General features: G+C 40.9%; 2 protein-coding genes across 6 annotated transcripts in view; one reads left to right on the top strand and one right to left on the bottom strand.

The window, feature by feature from the left end:
* The window catches only part of pik3ca (phosphatidylinositol-4,5-bisphosphate 3-kinase, catalytic subunit alpha), a 37,867-nt gene extending 30,791 nt beyond the window's left edge, over positions 1-7,076 (bottom strand). For 2 of the 5 annotated variants that reach the window (XM_034529896.1, XM_034529900.1), the window contains exons 1-3: positions 6,698-6,749; positions 461-567; positions 20-188 (exon numbers count right to left, since the gene is read on the bottom strand). In XM_034529896.1, the coding sequence (XP_034385787.1) occupies positions 20-188; positions 461-516 (225 nt within the window). In that variant the 5' untranslated portion in view covers positions 517-567; positions 6,698-6,749. Of the gene's footprint in view, positions 1-19; positions 189-460; positions 568-5,499; positions 5,770-6,697; positions 6,750-6,918 lie in introns of those variants that run through there. The other 3 variants (XM_034529898.1, XM_034529899.1, XM_034529897.1) reach the window with 3 other exon arrangements.
* Positions 7,077-8,361: 1,285 nt separating this feature from the next.
* On the top strand, positions 8,362-21,690 carry zmat3 (zinc finger, matrin-type 3). Its single transcript, XM_034530314.1, has 6 exons — positions 8,362-8,484; positions 13,276-13,976; positions 14,059-14,199; positions 14,948-15,107; positions 15,484-15,582; positions 16,366-21,690. The coding sequence occupies exons 1-6, from the start codon at positions 8,364-8,366 to the stop codon at positions 16,572-16,574; spliced, it is 1,431 nt and encodes a 476-aa protein (XP_034386205.1). The 5' UTR covers positions 8,362-8,363; the 3' UTR covers positions 16,575-21,690.
* The last annotated feature ends 889 nt before the right edge of the window (positions 21,691-22,579 follow it).

Raw genomic sequence — 22,579 nt, 5'->3', positions numbered from 1 at the left:
GTAAATTGAGAGTTCTTACCTGTGTCACACTGACAAAGATGTAGGACGTCTCCTCCTGTAGGAGTTGGTGGAGGGGATATTTCCTGGCCTCTTTGAACAGCTCATGCTTGATGGTGATGAGCGTGGCCTCTCGGAGACACTCGAGGGTCAGAATCATTCCATTGGGAAGCAGGCAGTCCACGAGGATCCTGCAGACATGCTCAGCATTATTATTATGTGTTATCCTATTCACTCACTATGCACTTTATGGGCATTTCACACTATTAAGAATGTCTGAACACCCAATAAGGAATATATATATATATATACATAAATATCTAACATATATATTTATATATAATAAAGTATATAATAAATACATTTCATGTGTATTTTTGAGATTTGTTCAGGCTGAGATGTCGAGGCATATGTACTCAAAATAAATTAAATAACGCGCACAGTAATATCACATGGGTCATACCTGGGAGGCATCAAGTGGATGCCCCATAGCTCTCCTGATGATGGCCTGGGAGGCATCTCCCTCTCTGTCTCTGAGCTCAGTCACACAGTTAAGCTGGAGAGCACAACCTGAAAGATAACCACACTTTCAACAACATTCTGAACCTCATTTTGTAAAACACAGGCTGAGGCCAGATTCAACTTAAGCCTCAGTGGTGATACTTAATGTTACAAAAAACCTGAGGTTGAGTTTGTTTGCTAAATACAGGTAACGTGATGCTTTGTTCAGACTAAGAATGTTGTTTACATAGTAACTTGGTCAGAAACCAGACTTAACAACTGACAAACATTGTTTAAAGGTGCATGTGATGCACTTTCAAGGTGACCCAACGGGTGCACATTAAACCACTCCACAGTGTTGCCAACTGAGCAACTGGTTATGTACTTATTGCCTTTTAAAACCTCAATCCAACTATTCTCTTAAAAATATCGTAATTTAGTGACCCAAATAGGCATCCAAGATTATGCCGATTTAACGACTTCTCTAGAACTGGCAACCTAATTTCAGAAAAGTTGACCAACAACAACATCTGGTGACCTCTGGCTCATCATGAGCTACTTTCAGTTGAGGTGAGTCACCAGACTGCAATCCTGCCACCTCGCTGTGGCTGAGGCTCATCTGCTCTCACTGAGTTGTGGAACAAGCATATTCAGTCAACGACACAATAGCTCAACTAAAACAAATGCAGTGACTAACTGCAGAGTATCCATGCCAATTGTAAAACGTGCATGCATGTCTATGCATGAGTAAAGCTAAAGATGGGATCTGGAACTTGTCCTCAAAGTTTAAGTGATTTGAAACATCTACCATAAGAGGCACTTTTCAACTGAAATGAAAGAAATTAGGTCATCCTTACACTCCTGTCACACTGAACAATTAACTGAAGGTAGAAACAGACCAATAGTTTCCCAGCGGTCTCTTGAAAGATGTTTTAACTCATCCTGCAAATCACGTCTGTTTGGTCCAACAATCGCATGTCAAGATGAACTTAGTATGAGGTTGGGGGGTAAAGTCCTATAGCTTGTTCCAATCAACTGCCAGTGTCTGCTCCAATACACAGTATATAGAGCATCATCTTTTAAAAGCTCTAGTCCACTTATAAGCAAATCAAACTACAGTCTGGAATACCATTTGCTCATAATAACTCAGCACCAACACCACGTGGCACAGAAACCTGGCTCCTGAGAGAAACCCTGCAGCTCTTCCTGTTGAGATCCAATCTAATCTGAAAGAAAGTCCCTTCTTCACTCAGACTTTGAGTTAATTTGTGAAACAGTACTTGGCTCTACACGTGACACGAAATGCAAAGATAAAAGAAGTCACTGCCTTTTTAGAAAATTCAGCAAGGTAACTCTAACTATGAGATCAAATTCAGCATCACACCTCCATCACAAGCCTTCCCTGCACATCTTTGCATTATGAATACAATACGTCTTTATAATCAAGTAAATCAATATGTCACTATAATCATTTAATTTGTATCCCTTATATAAATCCACTTAAAACAAAATGTATCACTGTTACAACACATCCACACCAATACAAACTATACGATAAAAAAAGTCCTCTAGTTATTATAGGGATATGACCTCATCTCTTCATTCCAAAGCCAGTCAGACCAGCATTTAACTGGTCCGTCCAGGATAGAGGCGTTGACTCGTTTTGAGTTTTTTTCAGATATCCAAAAAGTAATTCAAGTGTAACTAAATGGCAATTTGGTCTGATTATCTGCAAAGGAAAGCCAGGTCAGATATCAGACAGATCCAATCAGATCAGCAAAAAATATACTGTTTATCCAAAAGTGAACGGAAAGAATGGAACTATGTTTGAGGCAGCTTTATATGAAAGGTCTTTCTGATTGTCATTTGGAGATGGATGTCATTTTCTAAATCTTGATATAATACTAGTATAAATAGTATAGTAAAACAGGTATTTCACAAATGCATACATGTTTAATTTTTGGAGAATAATCATTGTATTGATGAGAGATAAGCAGTTATCCTAGACTTTCTAAACACTCACTTCTTATCACTCTTGCTTAGTGCTCTCATTTAAAGAGGATAATACATTAATTGGGTATTTAAAGCAGAAAGAACTATGAACTACTTCCCCATCTTTAGTAACATATATATATATTTGTACTAAAATGATTTTTGAAAATATTTAGTAGCATTTTGCACAAATGCCGGTCTGAAACTTTAAATTTAACATACCTGATCTTCCTCAGTAGCTCACCTGGTAGAGCGTCCTGTGTCCTCTCTTTACCCCTTTCTCTAGCAATCTTCAGCTGTATATCTAATAAATGTTATAAAAGCCCCAAAAATACTATTTAAAAAAAGATTATATTTGTTGGTACATTACTCTTTTATTCTGCTATTAATTGTACATATATATTAAGTGATACACACCCACAAATGATTTATGAAATGTCACAGGGTACAGGACAATATCTTTACCAGACACTGGCTTTTTCCCTAAACCTCCAGTTATTATTAAAGATACACTCATTACCATGCCATGACAGCGGCCGTGGTATTGTTTTCACTGTGTGATTCTGTGTTCATGGTTTAGGGCAGTGGTTATCAATCTGTCTGTGGACAGATTTTGTCACCGCGATGGATTGCAACCGCCCAAGATGCCAAGACTGCCAACATTACAACAACAACACGCTCCTGTAGGTACATGCTGTACAACATCAGGAGAATACGACCTCTTCTCACTCAGAAGGCGGCACAGGTTCTGGTCCAGGCTCTGGTCATCTCACGGCTAGACTATTGCAACTCCCTCCTGGCAGGTCTACCTGCTAATGCCATTCGACCGCTACAGCTCATCCAGAATGCAGCTGCTCGGCTGGTCTTCAACCTCTCGAGATTTACCCACACTACTCCGCTCCTCCGCGACCTTCACTGGTTACCGGTGACCGCCCGCATCCGCTTCAAAACATTGGTACTTGCGTACCGTGCTGCGAACAGATCGGGTCCGGTCTACATCCAGGACATGGTCAAACCGTACACCCCACCTCGCTCACTTCGCTCGGCTTCTGCCAATCGGCTTGTAGCTCCGTCACTACAAGCTAAACACTCTACGAAGTCACGACTGTTTGCTGTGCTGGCTCCTCATTGGTGGAAGGAGCTCCCCATTGACATCAGGACAGCAGAAAGTCTCTACACCTTCCGTCGCAAACTAAAAACACATCTTTTTCGACTATACCTTGAATAGGGAAGGTAGCGCCGTAGTAGCACTTTGGTAGCACTTAAATGGCTCTTACTGATAGCACTTTGTAGTTTAACTTTATTAAAGAAATTGTACTTGCTTGATTCTTGTTGAGTTTGGACTCATGGTTTACTTATTGTAAGTCACTTTGGATAAAAGCGTCAGCTAAATGACATGTAATGTAATGTAATGTAAAAAAGATGCAGTCACAAAACTTAACAGTTGTGTAGTAGAGATCAATACGAAGGCTAAGTTTGAAGATGGGAGTGGTCCAAGCCAGGGCACCAGAATTAGGTGGGTAGGAAGTGGGGACAGGGCCATTGCCCTCCCTCACTTTATGCCTCTGGCACAATTTGGAGTTTTGACTGAGGTCCCATCTGAAGATGGTCTGTAGTTTAATTTGGGAACACAATTTCTCACAAAGAAAAATTATCCATGATAAGTCAAAGTGCTTCGTAGCTGTAGCTGTATTTCCACCAGTCAACACATTAGCTCATTCAATTATCTGTCAAGAAGTACTGGGAAATAGCTGGGTCTTGTGGGACTTCATTGACACAAGCATTTTAGACGTCTGCTTATGGCCAACTAAAACAACACAGTGACTCAACTGCAACAGATTGTGACACCGTGATGGGAAAGTATGTGTTTGTGTGAGGAGGGCTCATAGAAAACCACTAACCTTAAGCCAACATATGGCCATAAACAACTCTCAGAAATAAATCAGGGTGAGAAGAAAATCAATAGTTTTGAATCATCATTCCTCAGGCCAATAACAATTTTGTTCACTATTGTAATGTTTTGTTGCCCTTCTTCTAGCATAGGTATTGTAATAGTGGGAGCTACACTATATATGCATTATATAAGATGTCTAGACTGTATTAGATTTACATCTGAAGCACAACAAGTTATGTTGAACAAAAATAGTCACTACTAATAATCTAGAAGACAAAACACACACCCTCAAAACAGCTCTGTACTGGCATGTACCTTCTGATTATCCTTACTTTCACTAGTTCCCTATTACAACATTATAAATACACTTATATAGGAAGGTTAAAAGGCAAACTATACTTAAGAGAATATAAGTAAATCCCAAAAAGAACTCATAACTGATCTCTACTACTCTACGACTCGTATAAGTTAAGGCAATTGAATCGCAATAAGAACTACAATTAAGATCCATCAATCAAATAATAAAAATCCTACATGATATCTTATCTCGTTTTACAATGTTACTTTCATAATCAATAGCTCTATCTGTGTGTCTAGTTCACCCAACAACATTGCCCCTCGGTCCCAGATCAGATACAGGGGTCCAGGCACCTGGCAAGATGCCCTCATGCACCAGACATTGAGAGTACTTTGGTGGTTTCATTTGACTGAGAGGGCACCATAGGGCATATCCATGGCATTCTGGTAGATTTAAATATGCATGCAGGCTTTGCAGCACATTGGCTTCTGAATCACCACCCACATCTCACAATTGTCCAGTAATTCAAATAGGTATGGCGTTAGTTTCCTTGTTAGAAAAACAACCAAGTCTATTGGTGCTTTGTAGCCATGATTAAGATCAACCAAAAGAAAGGCTACAAAAATAGCAACAACGCATACATATGTCTGTCTGCAGGGTGACACATAGGAATAAAAACTCTTAATTCTGCATATTTCCTTGATTGATTAAAAAAAAAAAGAAATGGTAGATTAGTCGGATTATCAGATGGTGGAGGCTGCTCAGGAAAAGGCGGCCTGGGCTGCTCTACTTTTGCAGTTGCAAATACAAAACTTACCAGGTTAAGCATCCAGGGGGGGAATGGGTGGATGGCTACATGATGTACAAGCAAACATGTAGACAAAGATCCTTTAACTGACAGAAACAATGTCCATCAAGTTTAAGTTTAGAGTTGTGGCTGACACAAACATGCATGACATTGATAGTTAACCATAGAGGAAAACAGCAAACTTCAGACAAGGGAGGGTAGCATTGTCTATGTACAAAAACAAGCTAAAACGGAAAACACTGAGTTAAAACAAACAACCCGTTGAGCGGTTCTGAGATCTGTGACCCTTATCAGGATGCAGCTAAGCACTTTAGGACAAAAGAGGAAGCTTCCTCACAACACAGGATGTGGGGAATGGGGAAACATTGGCCTAGACACAAGCTTGCTTTGAATACTGAAACCCAAATGCACGAATAGCACTAGTTGTGTAGACTAGCAGTGGCTGGTTTGCAAGATCAAACCTATGCTCTTTCTCATATATCTGGAGTTATAAGAAGTTGTCACCAGTTGTACCACATTACACAACAAAGTGGGTTTAGAAAACACAATCTACACATAAACACATTCTCCAAATTTCATTTTCATTTTGTCTGTCAAATTAGCTTTGTAGTTTCAACTGTCAGTGACAATAAAGAAGACACCACTAGATATGAAAATGCCTTTGCTGGACAACATGAAGAGAGGAATGGGATAAGCATATAAGAGAGAAGCCCTCCTATGCTAGGGATGGGACAGTTCCACCTTTCATGTTTCAATCCATCTTCACGCTGTCACAGAAATGTGTGTTTGGAGCAGAGGAAATTAACACACACACACACACACACACACCGATATACACAAACACACACATTATCTCTGCACCTACGGTAGATGCACACTTGCTAGTAGCAGGTTGGCTAAGATTGGTTGTTTGGGGGATGACAGCTCACAGGTGACAACACTGTGAGCTCACGATACGGGCCGATGATATGAATACGTGTATATAACCTACAGCATAACAATGACATTAGTTGACAACCACTCGTACCAACAACTCTCTGCGACTGACTAAATGAACGCACACCAGTGTGGACATGCTTAACGTCAACTAGTTCTCTTGTTCATTAACGTTAGCACACGTTGGTCAATATATGTTCTCGGCAATATATGTTCTCGGCATTAAACTATTGAATGTTAAATACGTATGACTTTCGCATGCTAAGCTCACCCTCTTTAGTTGACGTCAACGCAGCGGAGTGTTGAGGGATGCTGTGTGAGAGGCTGCCCCCGCCCCGCCCCCCCCCCCCCCCGCCCGGCTAATGCTAGTTAGCTCGCCTTTCATCCAGCCACCCCCACCACTCGGTCCCCTTATGGCCGGGTTGGTGGCTCCCGGCGCCGGGCGAAGCAGGCTGTTATCTCGTCGCCTGTGAGCCTCCGTGTCAGCGTTACCTGAGACAGTAACCTTTACTCCGCTACGACCGCGCACCCGCTCGTGCCGCGGGCTGTGAGGCGTGCAATTACAGAAACAAATACGTCCAAAATGTCCAGTCAGACGGGCTTCAAGCTGAGGATGGCATGAGCAGCTGAGCTGCTGGTCGACTGGACAAATTGTCTTGCTGCGGTAGTGCAGCCACGCTGTCTGCCCGGGGCCCTCCTCCCTTCCTCAAACACACACACGCTCATCATACACACAGGGAGACTGGTTGTGATGGATTAGTGGTGGAAAACATGTCGCCTCAATTAGGATTCAAACCACACAATGATGTTGTTTCATTCAAAAATTATGACTAGATCACTACCTAACTGCACTATCCTATCATCCCGGTACAAACATGATACCAAAGAATGTCCCTGTGTGAGTGGGCGTCACACCTAATTATTCTTGCACAGCAGCCCATCATTTGATAAGATAAGAAGATAAGATACGACAAGACATTGATCCCCAGGGGGAGATGCTTACATCAGCAAAAAGACAGGCTATAGAGTTATGAAAAGAGAAATATGACCATTTAAATCAGATAAAATTAAAATGAAATTAAAATATTGCATTTAAACCCTGCAATCTTAATTGAAGTACAGCAGTGACTTGTAAACAGCCCGTAGCTTCAGTGTATGTGCTATACATATTATGAATAATATATAACAATATGTAATGGCCTAAATATAATACATTGCAGTTATATACAGAATACCAATATAGGCAACATGTAAATATACCCACACTATAATAATAACATAATATTAACATGTAAACATATATAGGTAAGAAAAAAAAAGTCTTAACTCAAAGACTGACTTGCAAATATTACAAAAAGGTAATGATAGTGTAGTAGGCAATGATACGATCAAATATGTTAGTAATACTACTAACAACAATAAAAGTAATAACAATAAACACACTTTCAATACGTTTTCCCGTTTCATCCAGGTTAAATTCCTTCTTGACAACTGCAGCAACACTATCCCGGCCTTTTCCCCTGATGATTTGAGACTCATAAATAGACAAACACAGGTTATCAGGGGGCACCACAGAAGTGTAACCTATTTAGACAATGTGTCATGATTGCCACCAATGCAAATCAGCAGCGGTGCCATCGGAAACGGACTGTACCAAAAAAGAATGGGGGGGGGGAGATCCTCGACAGGGTCTTTTTCTTTAAAAAACAGAATACGTCTTTGTCGACCTTTAATGAGAAGCCAAAAACGCACTGTGTTTACATGTTGTGCATTTAACACGTATTGTCACTGACTGACGCGTTCTGTATTTCGCTCTCCTCTTTGAAATACCCCTCCGTTGTGATCCTGTGTCTTGAGCGTGTGGTAGAGACTACCATCCGGCCTGGTCGTCTGTTTTTTTGGAGAGAAGAAGTTGGCAAAGGGATGCGCCTGCGATGATGGCGCTGCAGCTGAAGAACGGGGATGCAGCGTACTACCAGAGTGCGGATTACTGCAGAAATTACACTTCGCCGCCTGTCAGCTACGGTGACAGCAGCCATTATCTTGCCCGGTTGCCAGGTAAGGAGAGGCTTGCCATACATGATCTCCCTTCTGACTGTCAGCAGTCTTTTGCACTAATTGTGCAGGGATGGAGAACATCTAGCCAGAGAAATGTGCAGATGAGGAAGGTGGATGTTGCCACCGGCTACCCTGGTGATGCTGTCATTATCATAAAGGCATGTAGAGGGTTGCACCAGTCATCATTCTGTTTAGCTTACAAAGCATGAATGCTGCGATGCAAAATCTGAGGTTGTCAAGATACTCGAATGATCTCTTGTGCCTTCAGAGAGCTCCAGAGAGACTCCAGGGTTGTGCTGATGTCGGACTGTAATTTGAAACAGTAAATAGCCTCAATGTAATGTTCCCTTTCATCTCTTGGGTATGGCAGTCGATCAAGTGGTTGTCAGAGCATGTGAAGAAATAGACTGACTCGCTCCTGCTCCCTGACTGCATTGCTTCATCTGCACAGATGATGATGCTGATGATGATGCCATGTGGCAAATACACAGTGAGAGTTCCTTCATTGCACCTCATATGATGATAACATAAGTGTTCCTGGTTGTTTTTTTAAGGACCTGAGGCCAGCATGTGTGATACTTGTCATGTCGCCACACAGATAATCCAGATGTACAGCATGAGACTGATCAATCCATCTAATAGCCCTGCCATTAAACTACCGTCATAAATGCATAGACTGCATAAAGTATCAGATGGAAGTTAGTGGAAGTCATGGTAATTGATTGGAAGTTTATGAAACATTTGGTAAACTATCAATCATTTATGTCATTAGACAAATCTGAGGAGGTGTTATGTTTATATCATTACCAATTGAATACCACTCGATTGTCTAACTTTCTTTCTGCCAAAATACACAAGTTGGTAACTTGTGATGGGCTTTTGTCAGTATGCATTACGAAATTAGATGTCTATAGTTCTTTTCTTTAAGGATGAATAATAATTGATATAGTAATAGCAGCCTAATGCATAGACTAGGTGACTGGTGGTCAGAGTCTTTGCATGAGTATACTCCTCACTTCATCTCAATTATTATGAAAGACAATCAAACATTTAGTGCTACTGTAAAAGTGGAAGGTCGGCTTTATTGTAAAGGTACAGTGAGTAAATTGCAAAGTACACTAAGATGTATGTAGTCTTTGCTGCTTTCTGCGGTTGTCTGAAGTGCAGGAGGCATGTGCTTCTCATTGCTCCATAATTGATGTGACACAAGACAGTTCAGCAAGAGAAAACTCTAGAGAACATGAAGACTTGGCCTATTTAGAGATTCTCAGTGGAGGCCATGATATTAACAGACTCCAGGACAGGAGTTCTTTTGTGGCGTGGTTCTAAAACCAAGAATTGTTTCATCACTCTCAAAAATATCTGACAAGTGATGAACTAATAAACAACTTATCAGGAAGTTTACTTTTTTTCCAACTCTGGCTGATTCTTTTGAGACTATGAGATCAATATAGCCTCACAGATATGATGTGTTTTCAACCTGCCTTCTGCTTCAGAGCAACATTACAGAAGCCTGATTTTGACTTGCAAAGTGTCCTCAAAAGCAAAACGGCGTTTGTCTTTGATATTGCAGCAAGTTCCACTGCTGTGTACATGTATGTGTGCTGCAGCTCTGCAGAATGCACTTTGTGGCCCTGAATCTGAGTCTGGGCACAAACCTGACCGTGGCTTATCGAGCTTAAAACTATGGAAAGGTAACACAGCCCTGTTCTGTTTCCGTGCACAGCAAAGGCTCCATGAAATCCTGATGAAAAGTAGTTGTACACAAGGTAGCATGAGCAGGAGTTTAAGACGTGGGGAGGCAGTGATGGGAAAACATGTCGACAGCAACATCTTCAAGCTTACCTTACATTCTAAGTGACATGTAGGACATGCATGTTAGTCATGTTATGTTAGTCATCTCTTTTGGAGTCGCACAATGCGTACCTCGGACTGCTTTACATCAAGCAAAAAGGTTCAGCCTCTCTTTGTGCTCATAATTGCTGCAGCGGTGAGGTTTCTGAGGGCGGCTGTGCAGGTGGTCTCAATCAGGGTTGAAGGGTTGTCATGAGATTTCTGCTGATTAGATTGATAATGTGCAGTATGTGGAATGTGATTGGTGGATCTCGTTCTGGCTGGCGTTAATAGTGGTAGTTGAGCATTGCGGAGGTGTCTAATTCAACAACAGGGTGGTTTCATTCAATGAATTTTGTAAATATGTATGATTATTTTGATTGGGCCCTCTTTTAACCTATTAATGGTTATAGAAAAAAAGTGTATTAGTTTTGCCTCCATCTTTGGTTCAAAAGGTGTCAAAGGATGTTTCTGCAATGCACTGTGTCTGAGACTTCTTTCGTTAATGAAGTTTGAGGTTCTGTTAGAGATGCTTTCCTTTGACCGTCCACTCACAATGTCCAATTCACAAATATAAATCGTGGTTTGCTTCTTCCGGATGCCAAAAGAATGTCTCCTCATGAAAAGCTCCACAAAATAGCAAATGTAAAAGCCTTATTAAGGATGATATTTCAAAACAACTCTCACAATGCCAATGAGTGTGAAACTGATATTATTTACAGTATATGCAACAGCTGCACAACATCAATTATTTATATTAATGTGCAGTCAACTCATCCAGCCCGGCAGAATCTCTTAGTTGACAGGACTTTAACAAGGTCAGTGCCTTGTCCTTTGTCATAAGGGTCTGGCAGACCGGACGACACACGGCAGCAGCACCGACTGGACGGACAGACTCGACAGGGAACAGCAATCGGAAACACAAACACCTCAGGAGGTTATTTTGAGTCTACGAATCACTGCCATTGAGCGTCCAATTGAATGCCAGATAAAATCTTCCAGGACAGTGAGTTATGACACAGCTGTTGGCCTATATGTGACCTGACAATATATGTGGCAATACACACACAACCACACATAGAAAATGGAGCATTAGAGCAGCACAGGTGAACACACATAGAAATCAGCACATTGCTTTCTTTAATATAATGCTCTCTCTTCTCTCTGGTTCTTTTCATACGTACATCCTCATGCTCACCACGTACACACACACACACACACACACACACACACACACACTAACACTACATCAGCGTATTCGAGCAGTCACACTTCAGGCTGAGATCTCTTCTGATCAGACAAGCTTGAGGATTTCTATTGCCACTGTCTCTCTCTTTTGGGTGTGTGTGCACAGGCATGTTGTATGTGACGTCCCGTATGCATGACTGCAGGCGCTGCAGGCTCAGCCTAATCTTTCTGATACCCACTGAAGTGTGAAGCTTCTCTGTCTGAGAATGTGTTTCCATTCAACCCTCTCTTTACATCTCTCCAGCCTCGGGGCTCAGAGGAAAAATAATGTTCCTCTCTTAATGTCACTCTACATCGGTTATTGAATTTCCCTCACGTTCCATCTTGTAGCAGAAAGGGAGAATTAAAAGCACAGACTAGTATCATTTAGTTTAATTACTTTTGATTGAGCACATTTGATTACGATATACGGACTCTGTATTTGTGTTTCTGTCAGTCATGGACATTTTGGGTATCAAACTACCCGGGCTAATCCTCCAATGGTTTTAGGTAGAAGGGCTATTGTCCACCTGTCTGGCGCCCAACGCCTACCTTTAACGGGTTGAAGGGAATCCTACGCTACAATCTCAATGTCCTTTTGATGATTTGTCAATAGACGATATACACCTAGCAGTCTAATCCAATGCAAGGAAAATATTTATCGTTGCCAGGAAGTGATATTTGATTTGTGTTGTATTTGTTTTACTTTATTAGTCTATAGGATATCTTAAAAACATATTTAGAGAATTCAATGACATTTAGTGTAAAGATAAGCAATGTGAGCCCAGTGTTTGTCTGATGCCAATATAAAGGACTTCCTTGTTATACAATTTATGAGCTCTGCGACATTGACTCAAAATTGCACCTTTGTTTCAAGACAAATCTGCTAGAAGAAATCATGCCAGGTTGTCTTTGCTTTTTTCCACTAATCTCACTAATCTCATCCAATTTTACTAGATTTGTGACCAAACAAATTTGGTTGAACAAGCAAATATAGATTGTTTGACTCATTCAACATGGCAGAATTCATCCTTGTAGTATAGCCCAAATATTCTCCAGTGTGTATTTTGGTGCACACCAGATTGAGTGTCTACAGCCATGCTAAAAGCTCTATGAGCTAAATACTAACAGCCACATTATAATATGCTGATGTTTAAAAGGTATATTATTTACCATATCATCGTATCATCTCAGTTCAGCCTGCTAATTTTCACTGAACAGCTGAACCAAAATGAGAACATTTCCTCATGAGGGGAACTTGAATGTCTGAACCAAAATTCATTGTAATCCATCCAATATTTGTTTAGACATTTTACTCAAAATCACAAATGTCAACCTACTCGTGGTGCCGAAGGAAAAGCCAGGGAATCAACAGAGATAGTCAAATACATTATCTGGGAACCAAGAATGTATGTGCCCAATTCTGTGGCAGCTATTGAGATATTTAACTGGATACATTATAATGTTGATGTGATTATTCCTCTGTGGACCTTAAATACTAAATCTCATGTCAATCCATCCAATAGTTGCTGCGATATTTCAATCTGGACCAAAGTAATAGACAAGCCAACCAAACCTGAACAGGCTGAATGCTTTCTAGTTTTCTTGAATGTCCACACAACACTGCCTAACACATCACGGTTACTGAATTTCTTTGTAAGAATTCTCTTTGATTTGTAATATCTGCCCCTTTCTATAAATTTAATGTGTAAATGCCTCTGTTGTCCACAGGCCCAGAGACCATGTTGAAGCCCCCTCTGAGTCTCTTCAGCCATCCCCAGCAGCCTTTCCACCACATGGACTCTCTGCACAGGCTGGGACCTCCGCCAATGGTGCCTAGGCAACCTCTCGGACCACCACCCCTTGCCCCTGCTCAGGCAATTGGATCCCCGACAATGGTTCCTACCCAGACCCTATGTCCCCCGCTTATGCCTGCTACTCACACGTTAAGACATCCTCCCATTACTCTATCGCACAGCTTAGGACCCCCTCCAATGGCTCAGCCACTGGGTCCCCCACCAATGGCACACAACTTGGGTCCTCCACCTGTAGATCACACCCAAGCAATAGTGCCTCCCACCATGGACCTCATACAACCATTGCTGCCTCCACCTCTGAACCCTTTACAATCACTGGTGCCCCCACCTGGAGTCTGTCGATTCCCCCTCCCTCCCAACCCCATGTCCTCCCCTCATGCTCCAGGTCCAGACCCTTCCCACCTGCCCCCAATGCCCCCAATGTCCTGCTTAATCCCCGGCCCTCTCCCGGGACAGGCAGCCCTGGCCAGCGAGCAGTCACAGGATGAGGGATCTTTGCTGGGGATGGATGAGCAGGAAGACTCTCCGGGGTTGGGGGAACTGTGTAAACCACTGTACTGTAAACTCTGCAACGTTACCCTCAACTCTGCTCAGCAGGCACAGGCTCACTACCAGGTCAGTAGAAAAACAAATACAAAACATGTCACATATTAAGATACATACATGAATACAAAATGCTCCTGATGTGTCTGTCTAGGGGAAGAACCACAGTAAAAAGCTAAGAAATTTCTACGCTGGCAGTCAACAGCCTCCAGCGATCAGGATCCCAGAAGTCCTCGAGGCGAATGGCCAGACTTCTGTCTGCTCAGGATCAAACCACAGTGACGCAGGCAGGCAGGTCAGATACAAGCAACGCAGCAACGCAGCACCAATCTCCCTAAATGTTACAGTTTTAGATGAGGAAGTGGGTGTACTGCTGCTGAAGGGACTAGTCTGCCGATAGAGGTAGTTTACCTTTGAGGAATATATTACAGTCACTCTTTTTCCACTCAGTGAAATCTCACATCATCTGCTCAACACTGAACAATTTACTAGTAAATGAAAATATGATGTAATACATTTCTGTTGCAATGTTAAATTTTCTTTGATGAAAATATTGCTGTAATCAATAGCGTTGTGTATCAATTGACAATGTGAAAATAATATGACAATTTGAAAGGGGTCCTTTGTAGAGATGAACCTACAGAGATTCATCATCTGAATCTGCAGCTCCCCTCTGTTTTACAGACCTTTTTTTCACAGTTTCAGCTTGTAGTTTAGCTGTCTGACCCACAACTTTACTGTTTTGATTGACCGTATTTTATATATATGGACTTACCTCAGGCAGCCAGAAATACAACTCTAAACGTCACTGCTGAATGTGTATATTGCTGTTTGGTAACAACTTTGTTACCTAATAAGCCTAAAAAAAAATTAAAAAAAATATATATATATATAATGTGTTCATCTTATCTTACCCTCATTCCCTAACAATATGATTATTGACATGGATGTGATTTCTAGAAATGTATTCCTTCTTTTCCTCACTGTTTACTCCCTAACTCCTCTCAGTAAATACACTGCACTGCTTTGTCCTGTGTCTGCAGGCGCAGTATAAGGGAGCAACCCGGGTCATCTTGGCCACAGAGAATGACTATTGTAAGCTGTGTGATGCCTCGTTCAGTTCACTGGCCGTTGCACAGGCCCACTACCAGGGCAAGAACCACGCCAAGAAACTACGGCTCGCTGAGGCCCAACAGAACTCCAGTAACATGTAGGTTTAAGTAGAGAAACCTTTTGGAGCATTCAGAGGCCTCGCCTTTATTGCTGTGTTGTTTTAGCATTTGTCTTGCAGATCCCCTGGAAGCAACAACTTAATTAAAGGCAGCTCAGAAAGATATATGTAATTAAATGTAGTTATATTTTGGCTTTATTCCTGTTCATTCGTGTAAATCTGAATGATCCAAAAAGGTATAAAGTATTTGTCTACCCAGGTTAAGTTACCCCAAACTTAAACATGCACGGTTTGGGCTTTATTTCCAAACCAGCCAGGCTAAACTTGTAAAAACCAAACAGACTGTCTTCTCACCTTTTGATCCCAACTAAAGTGATCTGGACTCCGACTCTGCCTGTTTCAGGGAAGGCAGCATTGAGGCGGCCCAGAGAAGAAACAGAAAAGATGGCAGTGAATACACACTGGTGAAAAACCGCCGCAGTCCACAGGTACCTGCTTCCATGCCAGGTAAAATATTAACAATGAATAAAAATGAGGCTTAAAAACTGTTTCTTAATTTTTAAAAGGTGATGTTAAACTGTCATGAAATACAAAGAAGCTACAACAAGCTACCTTCAGTTTTCTTTCTTGCCATTGTTCGCTATGTCAGACACACACAACAATTTGATGGGCAAATCCCAAAATAGCTCCACTCTCTCCTGTAGTTGCCTTCTCTCTGTTTAAAAAATAAATAAATCTCTCTCTCCTTTTCATTTTTCTACTGTGTAACACGCACACACAAACAGGTAACACTCTTTTTCCAATGATCAACCTAGTTGTAATCCCATTTGACACACCTCAGATTTTAATTAAGTGTGAGATGCTGGTTTATTCTCAAACATCTAATTCGTACTAGTGGATCAATACATTTTAATAATCAATTAATACATTTTAATAATCAATTCATTAATTTTAATAATCAATTAATTGTTTAATTTATAAAGCAACATGAGTAAGAGTCTAGTAAGAGTCTATCTTACTATTTATCAATTTCAGTCCGGACCACAGTGGTGGGCTGACTGACTGGCTGAAAGGTTTTGTATGATTTTAAACTTAATATGTTTGGGTTTGGGACTGCTAAATAATATTCATTTTACAATTTTCTGACATTGTATTCAGTAGCCTACACCATTAATGGATTAATGAATGGCCCTTTGCCAACCATTAGTCCAACGTTAACATAACCCGCCAGCTGTCATGATGAATGTGTGGCTCCAGCTGACTTCTTCTCTCCTGCTTGTCTCGCTCCAGGGCCGTACTACAACCCCAGACCGAGGCAGCGCATCCCCAGGGACTTGGCCATGTGTGTGACTCCCAGCGGACAGTTCTACTGCTCCATGTGCAACTGCGGAGCCGAGCAGGAGGCCGACTTCAGGCAGCATCTGGAGAGCAAGCAGCACAAAGCAAAAGTGTCCGAGTTGAGATACCGCCACGAAATGGAAAACCTTGGCTACAGCTAAGAGAAACAAGAGTGGAGAAAAGACAGATCACAGTGGGATAGAATAGGTGGAGAGACAAAAGCCAAAGTGCAGGAAATCAAAAATGCTAGCTTGTGGTTGAAGGGCATATTTAGTGAAGGGATTAGCCCAAATGGCCTCAAGATCTTGTTGCAATTCATTTGATATACGCTTAAATACGCTTTAAATCCTCATATTTTACATAATGCTCGTTATGATATGAAGCTATAATTGGATTTGATGGATTTATTTCACCATGGTATTGCTCTTGAAATCCAGTCTGAATATTGAAACGGGCTGCAACGTGAATACGGAGAACAGGATGTTTTTGAGAAGTAAGTAAGTCAAACCATTATTTTAGTTTTTTTAGGCACTGAATCAGATTACCCTTATGACCCACCACCTGGGTTGCATTCTGATTAATGATACAGGTGAATGCAAATGAATTGAATGTAAATCTTGAGCTTGTTCGGGTGACAGGCAGAGGACTAGTGGTGCACAGAGAGTGGGACATGCAGAAGGTTCAAGCATTAAGAGAGAATGCAAAATGAGGACAATAGAGAGGAGCTGGTTGGTAGAAGTAAAAGGAAGAATAGAGGCGAACACTTGAGGTGGGAACAAGTCTCATCTTTGGAAAAACAATCATCACCACTGAGAACACAGTGTGAGACTTGTTCCAATTCCTGAGTGGGAATGAGCCCTCCAGGTATTTTTGTACAGGCCCTACAGCAGGGACTTTCAGGGCCACTTACTGTAGTGACCACTGAGCCACACATTATAAATCTGTCTAACCTAACACAGGTAATAAAACCCAAAGCACTATTCGCTCATTTAAAAAAAGACAAAGCACAATGAACAACATCATCTGGTAGAAACAGTGTTACATGAATTTGTTTGGTGTGTATCAGGCGGAAGGCTACACCCTGGTTAGCCTTGTTTGTGCCTTTAGTGATAACTAGGCTAAGGAGTCAACTTTGGCTAGCCATTTTGACATAATAGTGGAAAATAATCTGCAGTATTGATTGGGTTTTTCTAGATTTTTCTTTTCTTGAGATAGATCCACATAAATATTGTGTAAATATTCTCAAACGTCATTATAGGTGTAGATATAGGATAATATACATGAATATGCTTATTAACCAAAGAATATTGCTTCTTTGGTTAATGTTAGCCTAGCGAATATTGTAAATACTCAATCTATTTAATAATGATCAGGAATCTTGTACAAACTGTGCACTGAGTGTCTGAATGTCTACCCATCAGCACTGTATGTTTGTGTGTGGTTTTTACTGTCGGCCTTCTCTACCACTTCGGACGATGCCCTTGTTCATTGGAAAAGTAACTCTGATCCGTCTGGTTAAAAGCTGCTCGTCTCATCATTTGACTGTGCTGGTGGACCACATGCTAGAGGCTGTCTCTGAGGCTTCTCCTGAAGCCTTAATCTGTGTCTTCACAACACAGCCAAACGGGCACTGTGATGGGAGGGAACGTGCAAACACAGCGAGAACTCAAAGTGACGCGTGCAGCCAAAAGCATTTAACTCCAAACTTCTAATTAGTTTGAACATTGCAAATGACCTTGAGCTGAGCTCGTAGATGTTTCTGGTTGTAAGACATATCATTTAATTAACCAGGTTTCTCTGCAGTGTTAAGCGGCTACAGAGGAGTGACATGGATCTTGTCTGGGTTTGTAGACAGATCTTTTTTTTTACGTTGTTTCGTTTTTGGAATGTTTTTCACCATGTATGACCCAGGTCTAGCTGTTTGTTAGTGTTAAGCCCATCCTGAAAAGATCAGTTATTTACTCAAAATCAAATTAGATTTTATGTTTCTGTTTATTTGATTATCTGTTGCAGTTCAGTGCGACTGAGCTAAATACCGTGCAGTCACAAGGCATTTGGACTTATCCTGTCTTACTTTACTCAATGAGTAAAGAAGACAATGACAAGGTCAACGAATCTAAACCTTCATTGTTTAAATACTTATTAATAGATTTGAGTGGCTTTAAACCTTTAAATAGAAAATAAATTATGTTATTCATGCCTCAAAAGTCCTTTTATGTAGCATTTGAAAGGATTTTCCCACTAGATTTTCAAGTGGTTGCTCAAAAGAGGAAAAAAAAGCATCCTGTTTCACTTAAAATTAGTTTTTCCAACTTTTAATCAGTCAAAGGTCATTTTGGGTCACGTAATCAGAAGCGTTATAATGTGGAAAAAAGCAGCCCCCCAGTTTAGTTAGCTGTGGTGAGAGGCAGCTGTTCACATATTTGTCTGGAGAGCACAACCCCACACCTGATCCTACACATGAGGACACTCAGGAGAAAATCACTGTGAGGACAAAGTACTGTGGTGTTGAGGGATTTGACAGGCTCACGCTCCAATAAAGCTACTGAAGACCTTGTATAAGCTGCAACGAAATGGAGGAAATTGGATTGGAAACTATTAAACTACTAACAGCCGTCACCTAATGAACCTTTAAGACAGTGGCCTGGAAACCTTTTTTGTTCCCAACCTGTCATGTATTTAGACTGGCTCTGGACCCCTTAAAGTATCTCATTAAGACCCCTCAGCACAGGTTATGGCCTTTGTTTGGACAACCAAAGCTTGATTTTTCCCAAGTCAGATTGTGTCTTTGAACAAGACGAGCAACGGCCCCAAACCTACAGAGGCCCCAACATATTTTGTAACATTTTTTCACTAAAGCAGGTTTTTCCAATAGACAGTTAGTTTATCTTGTCCTTTCCTAATTAGTTTTTTACTGTGCTTTATGGAGATTTGGAGGCAACCGGATACAAAACACTATTCGCTGTAGGGGTAGGAGGTCAATAGGCTCCCAACAGCACATTTCTGCTCTTGGGTTCCTTAACAGGTCAAATCAGCCTATCTGACATCCAAGGTGACGGTGTCCCAGTATTTCAGGAAAAAAAGACTATATCACAGCAATGGTTGAAGATATAAAATATCACTGGCCCTCCACTATATGAGTCGGGACAATTGAGGAGGCCACACAAAGACTTTCACAAGATTCAAATTACTAGTATTTATGACAATTATAATGTTGTTACAACAACACACAAATGGTCAATATAATGGTATTTTCATTTGATTCAAGATACCCAGGAGGCAGTAATTACAAATAAATGAAATACCCTAAAATAACATTGTGAATACCATTTGTAGGTAATGGGCTAAAACATGCCAAACCACCATTAAACTGCTCCTTTTAAACAGAACTATTTTTGGATTGATATTGCTGCAATTAAACACCATTCTGCATTTAAGGATCTTCATTGGTTGCACAAATGTTTTAAGCAGTCGAAAGCCAACAAAATCAAGAAACCACTGGAAAAAATGGCATCCACATATGGCCATTAACTGTTAATAGATTTAATACTCCAGCAATCTGCACATTTATTTGCTCTGTGTTCACTGGAATTGATAAGATTGCATTAATGCTTCTGGAAAGACTGTTTTGTTGTTGTTTGGTCTGGTAATATACTGAAATCGTTAAAATACCCAGGGTACTGTTTCTGTTTGCTTTGTTCTGACTGTGTTCACTTGTTAGATAACTGTAACAGCTGGTAACTATATCACACTGACAATGATTGGTTTCATTGCCATTAACCAATGCTGATATCTGAATGCTGATGTGTTTCAGCACCATAAGTTGAACCGCAGTGCTTCGTTACAAATGACAGACAAGTGTTACATATTGCACCGTATAAGTTGTATCTGGTTTATTTTGTGCATGAAAAGTCATACTTAATAACTGTAGAAATGTTTCTACCTTGAAGAGAATAATATGACAGTGAGGATGCCGTTCAAGAATGTGTTCTTTTTCTGAGATTTACATGTTTGGAAATGTCTGTAGGCTGTGCTGATTCTCCTAATAGGCATTGGAACAAATCAGGATTTAGCACTAAATATAAAAGAAAACTATAAAGAAAAGTGTGCTACCTTATGTTGTTTAGTTCAGGTAAATAGTTTGCTACCATTGTCATTATTTACCTCTCAATAATTTGTATCCTAATGTTTACAAGGTGAGAAATTGGAGCTTTTATAGCTGTGTATCATATTTATCCATGTGTTGCACTTTTCGACTGATCAGACCAGGGCAGATGGGCAACACTGATTTTATTGCCGTGAATTAAAGATTGATTAAGATCGACAGTGTGGCACTAAAGCCACGAGGTGATTGGCTTAGCTTTGCATAAGGGCTGGAAATGGGGAAACGGCAAAGAACATTTGACAACCAACACGTGTAGAGCCAAGCGGCAACTTCCGTTCATGGGTTGCAAAAAGTGAAGAGAGACGCAGAAATTGACGAACTCGAGGGTCCTTAACGGCGTTCCACAAACCAACGGGTGACGTCACGATGACTACACCCACTTTTTATATATAGTCTATGGTTTAAAGCTTACTAATTATCATATATCTCATTCATTCTTGTTGCATCTCACTCTTGTACTTTGTTGTGTCAGGTGGAGTTATTTAGTGCAGCTATTTGGCAACCTCACATTGAAACAACCTGCTCAAGTATTTGGCTGAGATGGACGCTCTTTACTTAAAGTATTCAGCAAAGATGTCAAAACTTTGCGAAGAAGAAGGCTGTGTGATACGACATAAAGCTACTGGAATAACTGACAGATTTTCTTTACTGAAGAGAGAGCAAGGCAAGCTGTTTCCCCCATGCTTCCAGTCTTTATGCTAAGCTAAGCTAATCACCTTCATACTTAGCGGACAGACAGATGGGTATCAATTTTCTCATCTAACTCTTGGCCAGAAAAAGAAGAGAATATTGTTTTTTCCTGCATCTTTAGAAAGTGCTTGTCCACATCAGCTGTATTGATTTCTAATGTCACTCAATCAGAACATAGGTAAGGCTTGTCTCACATGAAAGCCCATGTATCCTGGTCTACAGACTGAGTCAGTCTTTTACACTGACAGAATTCAGGACCCTTGACCTCCATCTTCTGTCAGGGGTCCCAAAACACCCTAACAGCACTGCATGCAGAGCAATATATATTGGTGGACCCTCTGTGAAGACCTCAGCACACTTTCAGTGCCTCTAATCAATGATGCCAATATACCACTGACTGACTGACTGGATGGATGCCTAAACGACTGAGATACTGATGTACTGAGGCTGTGTATGTTTTCTGGCAGATGAATAAACTTGCAGATGATATTAATAACCAAGCTGAGTTGATGATTATTTCAGTGAATGTGTGTCTCGTGTTCCGTTCCACGGCTCGGCTCGGCTCACAGCGCTCTGGGGGAAATAACCACTCTGGGAGCTGATGCTGTTATTGGCTCTCAGGGAGGAGACGCTCTCAATAGCCTAGTTTCCACTGCAGCTTTACTCATTATATTACTTCTGCCACAAAGGCTGTTCTTGTGCCCCTGGCAGTTTGTGTGTTTGTTTGTTTGTTTGCCTGTCAGCAGGATTCTCACAAATCGTATGAACGGATTGCCTGAAATGTGGTGGGCTCAGGTTTAAGTTTGGATTTCTGCCTTTGGATGGTTGAAAATCAGTAATGAAAATCAATGATTGAATTGGCCAGTAATCACCAGTCATCAGTACTGGCACATTTATGTCTGTCCAACTTCTGTATTAGTACAGTAAAAAATGAACGTATGATGGTAATGCTGTAGTTTTGTTTTTTTAAAACTTTTTATTTCACTGAACAAAAGAAAACACGACAAAACATTGTAAATGATAAAGGGAGAAAAAGAGGAGAAAAAAAAGAAAGAAATTTGTGATCCATTCTTTTCAGGTCAGCTGAGAACATTACTCATCTTTTCCCTTGTATCCAGTCCATTTTCCCCAGCGTTGTTCGTGGGACCCTGCTTTGATCCTTAGGAAGAGAGTACATTTTTTCCATAGAGTATATTTCCTCTACAAAGTCCAGCCACTGTCCAAGGCTTGGAGGGTCACTTTTCAACCAGCTCCTTGTGATGGCCTTTTTACTTGCGAGTATCAGGATTATAAAGAGGTAGATGTCCTTCT

Source organism: Cyclopterus lumpus, chromosome 4, assembly GCF_009769545.1.
Source record: "Cyclopterus lumpus isolate fCycLum1 chromosome 4, fCycLum1.pri, whole genome shotgun sequence".
In the NCBI taxonomy this organism is placed as follows: Eukaryota; Metazoa; Chordata; class Actinopteri; order Perciformes; family Cyclopteridae; genus Cyclopterus; species Cyclopterus lumpus.
Note: the sequence above shows the minus strand (reverse complement) of the source record. Positions and strands in the feature narration are given on the sequence as shown.